We start from the raw sequence: 15218 nt of genomic DNA, 5'->3' as shown, positions 1-15218 counted from the left end.
TGAAAATACCATTTCAAGTCCCATTAAACACTATAGGTCTAATGGGGCATGAAAACGAGAGCGAGGTGTGCGAAATCATCTTTTGAAACCTGAGTAACACTGTGATGAAACAGAGGGGAAACTCAGACATCATCCATCAATTCATTACCTATGCCATTTACCAAATCAAATCACAGATGACCAAAGCCACCCCAGTCAATCAGAGAACAGGAAGATACACAAAGGTTAACCTCTTTTTCACGGTTGCCCCCGATACCGGGGGCAGTGGGGGCAGGCTGCTGCGCCTGACACTGCCCCTGTGATGCTTTTGTTGCTGCACAAAAGCATCATAAAACCATATCTAACTTTAACAGACATACAGACATACTGCATACTGCATACCCACAGAAAGGTCAGAAACTCAGCTTAAAGCTTATACAAACCATTCTTATGTTCACGAAACACAGTTAAAACACGGCACCGGAGCTTCAGCGTGATTATGTAAACAAAAGAAAACACGTGTCGACTGGACAGCGGAGAATCCACAGATTCCAGCGGTACCATTTTTTATCACTCTACGACCAAGAACCACAGCATGATCCATTTCGCGGTTTGTTTTTCTGTGACGTAAAGGTCAACAGGAAACCGATTCAATACGCACTAGCATATATCGATACAGCGCCACCTCGAGAGGACGGACTCAGACGTACTTAGTGGATAAAATTATTTTCTCCTTCTCATGTACTGTATACTCGGACTCAACATCTTGTCTGATTGCCTGTCTTAGTCTGACTATGGCCATAGCTGAATTAAATTGTGCATGTTTACATACCAAGTGTTACAATCAGTTTGGTTTTCTTGTATTGTGCCCATAGCTGCACTGGGACATTTGTATGTCCCAGTTTTTTATGTTTGCTGTAAAAAAAAAAAGCGCATTGGAGTGGAATTGGGAGGTTAAGGTATGCGAGATACACTAGAGCCTCTTGACTGTCCTATAACAAGGTATATAATGGCATGAATGAGGTGCCCTTGTATCCACAGAGTATGTCATAATACAGTATCACCATCAATGTGGAGTAGAGGAATGGTGAACCTATATTAAAATATGAATGGCCTCATTCTTTACTGCTACTAGGTCAAAGATAATCACTTCTTTCTTTTTAATTTTATGCAAATAGAAAGACTATTTCAATTCTTCTGCCTGAAAAAAATCCTGACAGGAACCAAATCTGATTCAAAAAAACAGAGTAGAGTAGGAGGTGAATGAAAAGCATTATATTCTATAATTTGATCTTAAAGGGATACTCTAAGCTTGTATGACCCATTCACTGTCATTGTGTGAGAGGATTTAAAGAGTATCTGATGAATGTGGGCCTCAGCAGCAGCAGGTACATTAAAAGCACATTGTCTGTCTATTATATTCCTGCTTTATGGTCTCCCCTCTCACTCATGACCACATCCTGTAGAAGATAAGTCTCTTTTCATTTCTACCTGGATGTGTGCCCACAGAAGGATTGATAATGGTTCTGGAATTATGACGTGACAGATGGGGTATTTTGCCTTGTTTGGAACATAAAATGCTCCAGTATCCTTTACGGGAATTCAAATGACTATCTGCAGGAGGAAGCGAACAACTGTTCTGTGGATCTTTTATTATCATCATTTGCAGCTCAAGTATCCTCACTGAGATTGAATTAAAGAACAAGTACTTGTTCTATAGATAGTAAATGTCTGTGCCTGCAGGGCCGTGCAGGATGTGCAGAATCACACACACAGGCGTAGACAGTTGACTATGTGATGATCAGCCTTCCCACAGAGGGAGACAGTGGTGTGAAACAGAGACAAACAGCTCTTGCCTCTGGCTCTTCTTGACATTACTTACTAAGCATTATCCATGCTTAAGATTTGCTTTCACATCTCTGTCTCTACTTTTTTCTTCTCATACCCAACACAACGATTACTGTTGCGCAGCAGTGAATTAGAAACAGACATAAATGATGACAACCATCATGAAGGTACTGGAAGTAAAACAACACCTGCTATTGTGTCGTCTTTACTGCCACACCAACTATTTAACAGGAAGCTAATCATTTTTTATTTCATTGTCCGGTAGTGAAGGGACTTATATTTAGTGTAATGTGACAGGAACTTCCTCGTAATGTTTCTTGTTAACAGTCGAATCATTAATATTCAGCTCAATGTTTTAAAAAGAGTGGAGAGAGAAAGAGAGAGAGAACAAGTTCCCCCTGTAGCCACTGTGCTGCTAACAAGGATCTAGACTCTAATGATATCATTAAATTGTTGTAGCTTGTACAACAATAGAACTCGCAGATTATAAGATTATACCGAGAGACTGTGGATTCCAGAAATGGCCTCATCCATTTCTCCTCATTACAAATAGCAGCTTCCTTTTTTTGTGTGAACTTCCCACTTCTGTTGTTTTGTTCACGCTCACACATGAAGTTTAAAAGCTGCACCTCCTTCTTTTCAGTGTTGTTTTAAGTAAATAATTCTCATTTTCTCACCTCAGTTTCGAAGGGATGGTTGCATGTTGCCACATTATCATCTGTGACTTCGCCAAACATGTCGCCGTTTCCATGAACCTGAACAATAAATGAAGTATACAAATTTTAAGATTATGTTTTCTGGTTTGTGTTACTGTTAGACAGTTTGCAACTGAAGTATTAAACAGCACACTCTCCCACACCAAAGCCCACACGAGCTGCTGGTCTCCTGCTGCTTTGCTTGGTAAGTTTCTGTCACTAAACTAAATCTGAAAACCTAGGATTTTAAACACCGACTTCATGAAATTACCCTTTTTTGTCTGATTTCCTATATGGACTTTGGTGCAGAAGGGAAAGTAAGAGCAGTTCACACACTTAAGTTACTGCTCTTCTGTTGCGAGTAGCCATGCTATCAGTGACAGCGAGTGTCCAGGTGCCACATCTTACATTTTAATATGATTCATTTTTTTTTAGGGAACAACCCTGTAACACAAAGAGTTGGCTTGCCCCCAGATCTCAGCAAGCCAAAGCTGCAGCAGAAGACGAGAGGATTACAGCAAGTTGCTATTCACATTTTTACATTAACGGTCCTTTGTGTCTGCCACTGCAATAATAAAAAGCCACTCACAGCTCCTGACCGTTTACAGTGTAAACACCACATAAACGGCCTTCCACTGTTCTCAGAGGGGGATGGGAATCTAGCAGCTCTGGCGACAAATACACTCCTACAGTACACACACACACACACGCCATCACATAATAAGAAAACAACATCCATGGAGGGATTATGATAATTTCCCCTGTCATCAATATCTCATCATCATCATCATCAATATCTATTCATAAAACATAACAGTCTCTCTTTAAAAAGAATCTGCACAATAACAGCAGTTCTGCTATCTCAATGTGTATCAGTTATATTTATAAATATGGGCTGTGTGGCCTTTTCTGAGTCTATAAATAGAAAAGGACCCTTACAATCGCTGCATGAAGGCCAAGAATGTGGAGCGAGGCAAACACACACAGGGAGAGAGATTTGGGAAAAAAGCCAAGAATAAAAGATTGACACATTCATGAACATTAAAGAATATGATGTGTGTGTGTATGAAAATCCAGCCCAGGGAGCCCGAAGACAGTGACAGGTCTTACATTTAATCCACCCTGCTCATATTTGACCCTCTTACTGGTTATTCCCATTATCCTATTGTTTATTCTCCCAGACCCATTTGGCCATCCCAGGACCGTCTCCCATGGCGACCGCAGGTCTGGCCAACCAGCCAAGATTTCTGTGCTCTGTGCAAACTGGACATGTTTCACAACCACACCCACAGCTTCACAAAAACACACACACACTCACAGCGGGTCTGGGAGCCAACACTGTGAGCCCAGATCGTCCTGAGAAATTGAGACACTGTCGAGCCTCTGTTTGCTCATTAGCCACCGGCTAGAAGGTCGAACATGTTCTCACTCCTCACAAGGGCATGGCAAGACGATGGTCCCCGCAGCTCCTGAGGTGCAATTACATCTGTTCCCAGCATTTATGGCTAAGAATTTTTTGTTGCCTTTTTCTTTTTACCATTTGTTTTTTTAAATTGATTTACACTTTAAAAAATAAATAAATCCTGCAGTCCCATGCTGCATCTTTCCTCACGTTTCTCTTGTTCTGTTGCTTCCCTTTGCCTTTTTGCTCACATTACAAGCATTTTCATGCACTCCTTTCCTTAAGCATACAAAAAAATTATTGTAGCCCCTTTAAATGTGCATTTTGTAAGAATTATAGAGACTGCAGAGTGTAACAAATAGAAGACTCTTCTTCTCCTCTGACCCCTCCTTTCAAAAGCATGTCAGGGAACTAGAGTGACGTTTGCGCACCAGAAAGGATGTAGACACACTCTCTAAACCAGGGGTCACCAACCTTTTTGAGACAGAGAGCTACCTGAAGGGTAAAAAATAATATGGAGGGCTACCACATTAACATTTTTTTGTTTGTTTACCATTTAAATGATTAATATTATGCATTCAACTGCATACACATTCATTCCAGTGCTTACTCCTAACGATTATCAGTTTTTATAAACAATATCAAAGATATTTTACTGAGCGATCATACGGATACATGCAAGTGAGGTGAAGTGAAGTGAGCCCGCGGGCACCGTATTGGCTGCCTGCGGGCTACCAGGTGCCCGCGGGCACCACGTTGGTGACCCCTGCTCTAAACAATCTCCACTCTCTGTTGTTTCAGCCTTCTTCTTTTCCATTGGTTTAAGCAATTAATTAATGCAAGCCATTCTTTTTTGTTTGCCTAAGTTACTGAAAAACACCAAACCCATGTCCCTTTGGGCTACTAAAGAAACACTGTTGTTTCTAACAAGATGGCAGCCTCTATAACGCAAAGCATTGCCTAAATGACATAAAATGCTTATTCTGAAGCTACAAAAACGTTTTATTTTATTATATTTTAAAACAATTATAGAATATTATATATTATAGACTTGGTCCCAGTCCCATTTCTATTGTGTGAGCCCTACCCCTTGCCACATGGAATTGCGTTTAAAGGAGTAGTCTGCTTCAAGAACGTATACGACACATTATCAAGTAAGCCGTTGCAACATGGTTTTGCCCATGATTCACCATGCCATTGCAAAAAAAGTAAATAAATAAAAAGCTGGGGAATACAAGTGGGTCAGTTTATGTTATGTTATTTGTAGTGGTTCACATAGCATCATAACTTGCTAACCATTGTTAGCTTTATGACTTATGATCTTATTTGAAAAATCTACATTTCAAGGACCATTACAGCCATTACACTTCAACCTACCGCTCCACCTCAGCAAGAATCAGGATGCCCTACGCCTACACGTGGCTAAGTGGCAGGGACAAGGGGTGAAATAGGATTGAGCCTTGTACAAACATACTTAGATGTTGCATATTCAATTTCTGCCAAACCACTCCTAAATGGTACACAATGGACCTTTAATAACCCTTTTTTGTGCTCCAACCTTGTCAACACAGAGCAGTGGAGAGCACTGAAATGCTGTCCTCCTCACTTACATCCACTCTATTTCCAGCAGTCATTCTCCTTCTCCTTCTCTCCCCCTCACACTCCGCATCTGTGTTTCACTATGTTCTTCTACCACCCCCTTCTCCACCTCCCACTGGCAGACTATCTCACATGCAGACACTTCAAACATGCTCCTTCTCAAAGAGATCCTTGAGAGCGCTCCAGAGAAACCCTGAATAAGTCATCAAATCAGTGGCATTTTTCTTTTTACCTTCCATCTCCTGGCCTGTGTGAACTTTTTTTCTTTCAACCAACCAAAATATCACCCAACTTTTAGGGCTTTTTTCTGTCTCCATATGTGCTATACCCGTCTATCCTCAAATATTCCCCATCACACCTTTATTCTGTTTACCCCCTTATCCTTACCCTGTCCCTATCTATTCAAGGTGTCTGTCATAAATGTTTTTCTTCAGGTTCCTGTCTCATAGATTTCTTCTCAAAAAGAAATCTGACAGCAGGACTTCCAGTGAAATTCTCTTCACCCCCCATTTCATTTTCAGCACAAGGAACATAAACATCTGTCTCACTTCGGACAACAGCTGTATGATGCACGCTGTATGTAAATACAGCGCATGAATCAGCTGCACCCCGGGCTGCAGTGAGACAGACGGACAGGTTGAGTGTTAAGGTGTTGAGCAGGAGAGCACTTTTCTCCCTCATCTACTCTAAAAGAAGTTGTTCCCATGGTTACGCTAAATGCTTTTAATTGACAGTCGAAATGTGTGTTGAGATTTAAAAAGAAAAAGATAAAAAATCTTTCGTCCTCTCACTGAATATAGTAACATCGAACTGCTGCCTTTAGGGTAGCACATGCCATCTAATCAAAATGTTAATGATATAAGCTGTAGTGAAAGAGTGTGTGGATGCACACACACACACACACACACACAGACGTTAAAATATGTCAAGGGTTTTAATTAAGAATGTATATAGAGTGGAGATGTTTTTTTTTTTTAAGTGATATAATCCAATTTAACATGGCAACAGCATAACTACCCACACATGGATACCGGATGACGCACGTCTCCAGTGTATGAGTGGGACTTCGTGAGAGGGAGAGCAGCAGTGTCCATGCACGTGAGTGCCATTTTTTGCTCGAGGACACCTTGTTTCATGCCGTCAAATAACCCACTATGGTGAATGAGGCCTTGGCAGAGATACTTGTTTTAAATAAATGAGAGTGAGGCAGAGACATTTCATGACATGAACACCCACGACTCTACTCACAAAGCGTGGTCTGGAATAATTGATAATTTAACAAAAAAAAGAGTCAACAACCTTGAGCGATCCAGAGATGAGGTTAAGAAAACCTGATTAACCAGAGTGATGTATTCGTGCATGCATCACGGCATGTGGGGTCACTGAATGATGAGAACGACAACGACGTGTATCATAATAAACCACGAACGCCTATGTGAGATTCTGCAGCGATATGTTGAGCAGTGCGCTGGGTAAACAACAGATGAGGGGAATATTTGATAATAACAACAGGGAGGATTCATCCTATAGAAGTCCCCACATCTTCAGAATCCTCAATTAATTAGGTACACCTGTTGAACTGTTAACACACATATCTAATCAGCCAATCACATCGCAGCAACTCAGTGCATGTAGACATGGTTAAAAGACATCTGCTGCAATGCCAACTGAGCATTACACTCTTAGTATTTAAGAAACTCTAATAATTCAAATGACAATTCATTACAATTATCTCTAGATGTACATGGTGCAGATGGGTTAGAGCAGCAGGAAACCACAATCAATGGCTGCCAATCCACTTCACTTCATTAGGTGTCATGTGTACCTAATAAAGTGAGCAGGTGCAACAATTTCACACATTAAATTAATTTTTACTGAACATACAGCTTCATACTGGGTTTTTAAGGTTTGAGAAAATAACCATGCTGATTAGTCAGGAATGACTTGATTTGGGATTAATCCTTTGAAAATGAATATGTGTAATTCCAATTAAGAATACAGAATTTAATACAGATTAAAGATGCAGCAAGGGTTTAATGAAAAATGAAAAAGAAAATAAATATATAAATACCAAATGAAGGATCCAGTTGTTTGGGGGCTGGACCCACACAAAGGACACAGAGAGCAACATAAGCATAAAATAAGTACAGTTTGCTATGTTTGCTTAACATTCTGGTCACTGTCTTTATAAGATATCATTGCAAGAAACAGGATTTAAACTCATTCAAATGACAGAAGGTCCCAGTATCGGTGCCTTCTTCTAACAAACAAACAAAAACATGTCATATTAAATGTAATTGTATTTGTTTGCATTATAATATTATATATTATTATTTTTAATACACTATCTGACACTATCTGCTGCCTGAAATAACTTTCTCCCCCCTGTGTAAATCTGTTTAACAAATAAAGTAGAGAAGCTACACTCAGACAGTATTAAACACTTAGCAATTCAACTTACAAGACAAGATAACAAGATAACAGAGAGATTCACAAAACACATCGATATACTTCATTTTCTGGTGTGAATATGCTCATGTAACACCTCAGTGGAAATGCTTTTGATATGATATTGATAATGATATTACTTTTGCTTTTTAGTAGTTACATGTAATAAATAAAAAGGAGTTAATGACGAAGCATAAAGAAGTTAGCATCTTACCTGTCAGTTGGCGGGCATCTTGGCTCTGTCGATGTCGTAAAAACGTCATTTGTGACAACCAGGGCTTATTTTGATGACAGTCCACTGATAAAACCACAACAGTGACAGATATATTCGCCCGGTGTCTTTTGATATTTACTTCCTGTGGTGACATGTGTGAGGACCGTGGTCAGCTGATTAGCAAACGATTTGACCAATACTTTCTGCGTGACACGCCCAGGAGCAAAACGAACCAATCAGCGTCTCCGTCTCATCTAATTACCTTAATATTTGTTTAAAAACGCGTCACGAATGCTTCACGTGAGCTGGATTCATGCTGTAATGTCTCAGAAAAGGAAACCATGAAAACTGATCAATATGATAACGATTGTGTGATATAGCCAAATGTTTCCAAAATATACAGCTATAAAAAAAATAGACCCAGAGGAGAGCGTGTTTTCATTGTAGATTTCTTTTTAATCAAATATTTAGATCATGGAGAATGACGAAAATTCCCCATGCACAACATTATATTGTTTAATGGTATTTGGGAGAGCTGCTGTAGGCTATTTCTAAAGGGCAAATCATGGTTGTCATAATACAACATGAATGACCAGTGAGAAGCAGCACTGCAGCTTTGAAGCACACACACAGGGAGAGGGTGAGAATCAGAGGGAAAAACAGCAGGAATGTTAATTTCTCAAAAACACACCTGCATGAAAGAATACACATTTGCATTACGGACAGACACTGTCTGCTTTTCGTCTCTCTGCTCTTTCTTTGACTTCCTGACACTTTTCTTTGTCCACTTTCAACTGATTTCCAGCATCAGTATGTGGCCTGGCAGGTGATTTAAAAAAAATCTGATCTAAAATTATGTGCTTATCTTCACAAAAGAAAATTAAAATTTCATATCGAGTTCAGAGCTCAGAGTTAATTCAAATATTTGGTTTGAAAAATATAAATAAAAACACTGCTGTAGTCATGCACAGCCAAGTTTGGGGAGTAAATAACCACTTGTATAATGTTAGGCTCAAAGAAGAAGCAGTAATATTTAAAATTCAAATGATGCACATTAAATATTAACAGTATGAGTCCATATCTCACACTCATTTGTCTTAAAGACAGCGTCCACATTATTGTTAGTTCAAGGCAGCAAACGTGGGTTTTTGAAGATACCATGTTTTGGCTCAATATTCAATGGCTTACAAAAAAATGGCCCTCTGCCACATTTACTTGCCAATCCCTGATGTAGTTGCATGTTCTACATGTTGTTACATCTCTCTATAACTGCTTCAGAAAAGATACTGTGCTGCATATGTGGAAGCTTCGCTTCTTAAAGCAGCTTCTTAAAAGCAGAGGCCCTTCCCATTACTCTCCATCAAGAGACTTGAGCTAAAATAGCCACAGAGACCCCCCCCCCCACACACACCCCCTCCTTCCTAGAACTCCCCTCCATCCATCCACCTTTACTTTTTAGAGCCATGCAGATCTGTGTTGCCATGGAGTCCGTTGTTATGGCTACAAACAGCTATGCAGATGTACAGGAAGTGGAGAGGGACACAAAAGAAAGCCGGGCAAGGCTGATGAAGAAGCTTAACCTCTAGTGGAGATCCAGCTGTGATGTTACTCAGCAGCAACAAGGTTCACCATCATTTGTTCAAAGACAGATGAGGGTCAGAGGCAAACCTTTAAAGAGAGATATACAAGGGGCTACAGCAAATGTGGGGCATTCCAGATGGTGGTTTCTTTGCGGTGGAGCAGGTGCCTTACTGAGCATCCCTCAGAGTGCTACGATAACACTTCAGAAAAGGAAAAAGCAACGCTCTCCAACATTTAAAGCCTGCATTGTGCGTCTACAAACTGTGATTTTTTTCTCCGTGCAGACTTGGAGCAAGCAGTGATTTACATAGAGCAGATAAGAGTTTTTATCAGTGTGGACAGACAACTGAGTGTTTGATGCGCCCGTGCAGAAATGTTGTTTGCAATGCGTCCTTCGGGTTTATCTGACATTGCAGAGACACTCTTGGGGCTATTCGTGAAGCGTAATGCTCTCAGTAATGCAGAGAAAATCTGTGAAAACACATCAACAGGTGTTAAAAGACACAGTGTGAGGATCAACAGGGTTTAACATGCCCCCCAAAAACAAACAACTATCTCAGTTATTGCTTTTAATCAGACTATTTTATTAAACAGCACATTTATATTTGTGCATGAATAAATCTATGTGTTATGTTTGTTGGAATATTAAAGCTCTAAATCCTCATCATTGTTTTCAAACTGTCATCACGCTTCTCATAATGTTGTCTGCAGCACCATCTTGTGGTATAAACACACAGCAGCCATTAAAGTGGTGGTGTTTTTCCTTTCCTCTGATGTTCTCTCCGTTTTTCTCTCTACCTATCATCACACACCTCTCAACAACCTCCCCAACAGCTAACCCACCTGTGTCTCATGAATCTTATTACGACTGCATGTTTGTGAAAATGTGCAAAACCGTTCTCAGAGATGATAAAAATACACTGCTATAGATTTCACTCTGTCTGAACAGTGATAATGCAGAAAGGACATCAACGATCCAGCTTAAATAAAAAGGCTCGTGCAAAAACGTATGCAGCAAATCAGATTTGAGAGAGTAATCCAGAAAAAAAAACTCATGTTACATCATATACTGTATGTACTGTAGGTGTGAGCCTCTATGAACCTCGCTGCAGTGATATTGAGTGCAGATTATGTGGTTAATTTGCGAGTCTCACTCTTTGTGCTTACGGCCACTGTCTATTTCTGTGGTTGCAGTTATGTGTGACTGTCTTCAGGAATGTGGCAGACTGTATTACACCCTGGTCCCTCCCTCAGACGCTGTGCTAAAGTAACAGCTGATGTCAGTCTTGCTTAAAGACACACACACACACACAGAGAAGGAGGGAGAGAGTCCCCCATTGGCTCTGCACACACTACAACCTGTCTACCATGAGGTAGGGGCATCAAGGGCACAGTAGAGAGCCAGCCTCTTCCCCTCCTACACCTACATCTCACTACGATACATCAGCACTTGACACAAGGAGGCTCCATACCACGCCCTGAATCACCATTTCCAGCAGCCGGAAGGAGGGGAGGGCCGTTATCTAGGGCACCCAGAACCCCCATGCGCTTCATTGAATTATGGAGCTGCACTGTCTTCCTGCCGAGACCCCAACCACAGCCAGCTCCTGCTCCACGGACCGCTTGTACGACAACTGTCCACCTTTTGCACAGCGTGGGAGGTCCATGGAAAAGAAAATGGAGAGCAGGGTTGTGTGCCCGGCTGTAACCAGACTCACAGGCCCCTGCGGCCCTCTGTCTGCTCTGTCCCCAGCTGTGGCTGAGGTTCCCACACGAGACGGAGCTCCTGGCTCCTGGCCAGGTCACAGCTACTGCAGCTGGGTAGAAGGTCTGGGAAGACGGGGCTGGGTAGCAGCGCTGGGTCCAGGCATAAACACAGGAAGAGGAGGAGAGAGAGGAGGAGAACGTAGAGGTCGTGGGGCAGTTCAGGACAGAGCTCATCTCAACCAGAGTCCCAATCCATCACAGAGTGAGCAGCACAGGAGCGCTCTGTCTCTGTATGACAACATCCCAGATGCTGTCACCCCTAACAACCTCCAGGAGATCTTTGGGATAGAAACAAGTTTCCAGGAGCACGCGCAGGAACAGATGTGCAAGGCATGGGCCCCTGAGCAGATCCAGGGACAGATGGAGAGTGAAGGTGTGAGCAAAGACAAGAGCCCCTGGTCATCCTGTGACATCATCCTCACCGGGAGTGGTTTCTGTGAGCAGGACCAGGATCCAGACCAAGAATTGAAGCAGGAACAGGAGCCAGAGTTGGACTCAAGGTCCCAGGGATTTCACCAGCAAGACCAAACACATCTCCAGCTCCAAACATCACCTCACGTCCCGACAGAAAGCTCACCTCAGCTGTGTCCAGCTGACTGCCAGGGCCTGTGGCCTCCAGGTGAAGCCCACAGCCTGGAGCAGCCATCCTGGTCTCCCAGAGTGCCTCCTCCCGTACCCTTGGCTGACCCCTCTGCCAGCGCCCTCCGCAGCCTCCTCACCAGCCTCCAACAGCAGATAGTCCGTCAGAGAGAAGAGTATGAGGAAAGAATAAGCAGGTAATTTAAAATTTTGCCTTGTTAATCATTTCCCTTTTCACACTTCACAGTGCACATAATGACATTACGCAGATAAGAGCTAAAAAGAAAGGTCCTCAATTTAACATGTTTTTGCTCCAGGCTTCAGGGGTAAACTTTCAGTCCACTGACTTGACTCAAGAGTTTTGCAGCCTGTGTTGTTTTTCACGCAAACGTTTCCCAGGCTCAGAGAACTTGTCCGGTCAGCTCTGGTCACTGAGTTGACCCTAAGTTTGACCCTGTATCCTGTTTGGTTCATGTTGCACAAACAGCTGCTCAGTCAGATCTGACTGTTACAAAATCTCACATGAAACATACTGTATATTATCATTTCTTTTATAATTAAGTGCTCATAAATGGCTGTTTGCTTATGTATTTTCCATTAGTTTAAAAAAAAAATCTACATTATGAATGGTAAAAGGAGGTGGCTGACCTATAGAAACAGCTCCTGCAGTGGAAAGAGAGCTAATTTAAGAGAGCATGCTGTTGACTCAGACAAAACACATACCTCATTTAGTATCGATATAAATATACATATACACACAACAAGACTCAGTGTTAAGGTTAGGTCATATCCATAAATCCTATCCAAATGATTTTTTTCCTTATTTGGATTTAATTGTACATTTTATCCCCAACTTTAGTCACCAGTTCTGACTTTTCTAACAATGTCAGGCTTCAAGAAGCAAAACCAACTGTGAGTGCGACAACACATTAGACTGCTGTCTGTTTCTCTGCCTTCATCCTCAGCCTCGAGCAGAGAAACGAGGAGCTGCAGGTGGAGGTGGTGCGTCTGAAAACGAACCTCACACAGCAGCGACATTGGTACCAGGCCGTCCAGGCTAAGATTGTGGAGTCTGAAAGAGCCCGCGCTGCCGCAGAACTACGCAACGCGACACTGCAAAGGGAGATGGAGCAGTTCTTTGACACCTTCGGGGAGCTCAACAATGAGGCCAAGAAAACGGAATATATTGTTAAGGGCTTTTGAAGAATGTGTATTGAAAGGGAATTCTAAGTGAAGGAAAAAATATATTTTATAGTAGTTTGTTTCTAACTGGGACAGAGTGTGTATAGCTACACAGCTGTTTGATAAAAAAAACCGAAAGAAAATAAACCACTGATGTCCACTTTATTATAGTTGCGTAAGGGCCAAGTGACAATGTTGTGATCATTGCGATCACAGAGGACATCTTTGAAAATAAAAGAGAGAGTCAATCTGAATGAAAAATGTGAGATGGACATTGTACATCACGGTAAACCCACAAGACATTGTGATGACGTCGTTGTGACACTCACTCCTCATTTGACAGGATGTTAGGAGTGAAACGGCCACTCCTAAGGTAATTTAAGGCATGGCTAAAAAAGGAAAACATGGTGCATCAGTCCTTAGTGACTCCATAGTGTCATATTTCTACATGTCCATCACACTGTGCAATCAGTTCAGCCAAAGAAAAAAAAACAAGAAAAATAAAGAAAGGCATCTCCTCAGTCCACATCCAAGGTTCATCGTTCAAGTGTCATTCTTGAATTGCAAGGACAAGGTTTTGATTCAGTACACTTCATCCACAGCCTATTCTGTGTCCCATAGACACTGCTGTCGGGGCGACTGCTGACATTAAGGGCAATTTGAAGGAGATATCTGACACATGTATGCTTACAAGGAAAAAAGAAAAACACAAACAGGCACAACAGCTTTTCAGAATCAAGCATCAAGGTACTGTAAGTCAATCTCAAAGTGAACTGGTTTCTCTTTTAACCATCATCTGTGTTCTACTACCTTTGCAGTACATGATGACGGATCCCTGTCCCTGTACTAATGGAATGGTTTGGAAAAAGCTCCAGCAGCCCATGCATTGATCTGATAATAAAATGATTTGACATTTATTTTGAATGGGCCTCAATATGAAAACTGTGCAATATTTTGCCAATACATAAAAACTAACAATACTTTTGCAGCCTCTTCACAATCCATATGACTACATCAGTCTTTTGATATACACATTGATATTTAGTACCTTATATCAAATTTGGATGATTGCAATATATAGTTCGCCACATACTGTATTTGAATTTCTTAACAAAATAAGCACACTGTATTTACTGTATTTGAAATCAAAGGGTCAACAGTCACTGTGAGCGTCAGATCTTTACATACAGTACAATATATCAGGAAATCAATTGGTAACACTGCAATCACAATATCCCCCCTAACTGAGAGGAGTAAACATCTCAAATCCACATCACTCAAGCCAAATAATTCAAAACAAAAACACTGCAGAAAGCACCACTATAGAGATCAGCATTACTGTGAGCGAGCTACAGGATGTATCAAACATCAGGTTAGTGTTTGATCGTTATATGGACATCGGACGCTTAGTGTGATCCACTTATGGGAAGCTTTTGTTCTTATCGGCGTAACATGCATGAAAGCAGCTGGCACCTGTGGTCTATGTCCACGACGTGTCTGCACTAAACTGATGAGGACAACCTCTGGTCTCAACTTAATATTTGCTAAAAAAATAAAACTATTAAAATACAGGCATACAAAACAAACTATCCTCCGCTTTCTCCTGGTGACCTGAAATTCAGTATGGGTGCATACGTCAGCACAACAATATCCGCAAAGAGAAGAAAACTTTGACCCACAAATAGCATCGATAGCCTTGACCTCTCACCAGCAGTCCAAAGATGAGGAGCATCAACACGTTCCATTAGATCATATAGGGAAAGAAAATAGAAAAATAGACCTTTTCATTGAGGTTAAAGAGGAAAGAATGGGGAAAATAAAACAGGAAGGGAGGGAGTAAAGAGAATAAAGGAAGGCAGTAAATGATTGATATTTGGACATTGTAAATGGGTGGACCGAGGCAGGCCGACAGGTAGATGTGGCA

General features: G+C 41.4%; 1 protein-coding gene across 1 annotated transcript; it reads left to right on the top strand.

Annotated features, from left to right (window-relative positions):
• Positions 1 to 11194: 11194 nt before the first annotated feature.
• LOC310928544 (uncharacterized protein) lies at positions 11195 to 15213 on the top strand. The gene is made up of 2 exons (XM_083891113.1): positions 11195 to 12309; positions 13078 to 15213. Exons 1-2 carry the CDS (start codon positions 11327 to 11329, stop codon positions 13313 to 13315), a joined length of 1221 nt encoding a protein of 406 aa, XP_083747239.1. The 5' UTR covers positions 11195 to 11326; the 3' UTR covers positions 13316 to 15213.
• The last annotated feature ends 5 nt before the right edge of the window (positions 15214 to 15218 follow it).

The sequence above is a fragment of the Microchirus variegatus genome, assembly GCF_963457635.1.
Source record: "Microchirus variegatus genome assembly, chromosome: 6".
Taxonomy (NCBI): domain Eukaryota; kingdom Metazoa; phylum Chordata; class Actinopteri; order Pleuronectiformes; family Soleidae; genus Microchirus; species Microchirus variegatus.
This window is presented reverse-complemented; position numbering and strand designations above follow the sequence as displayed.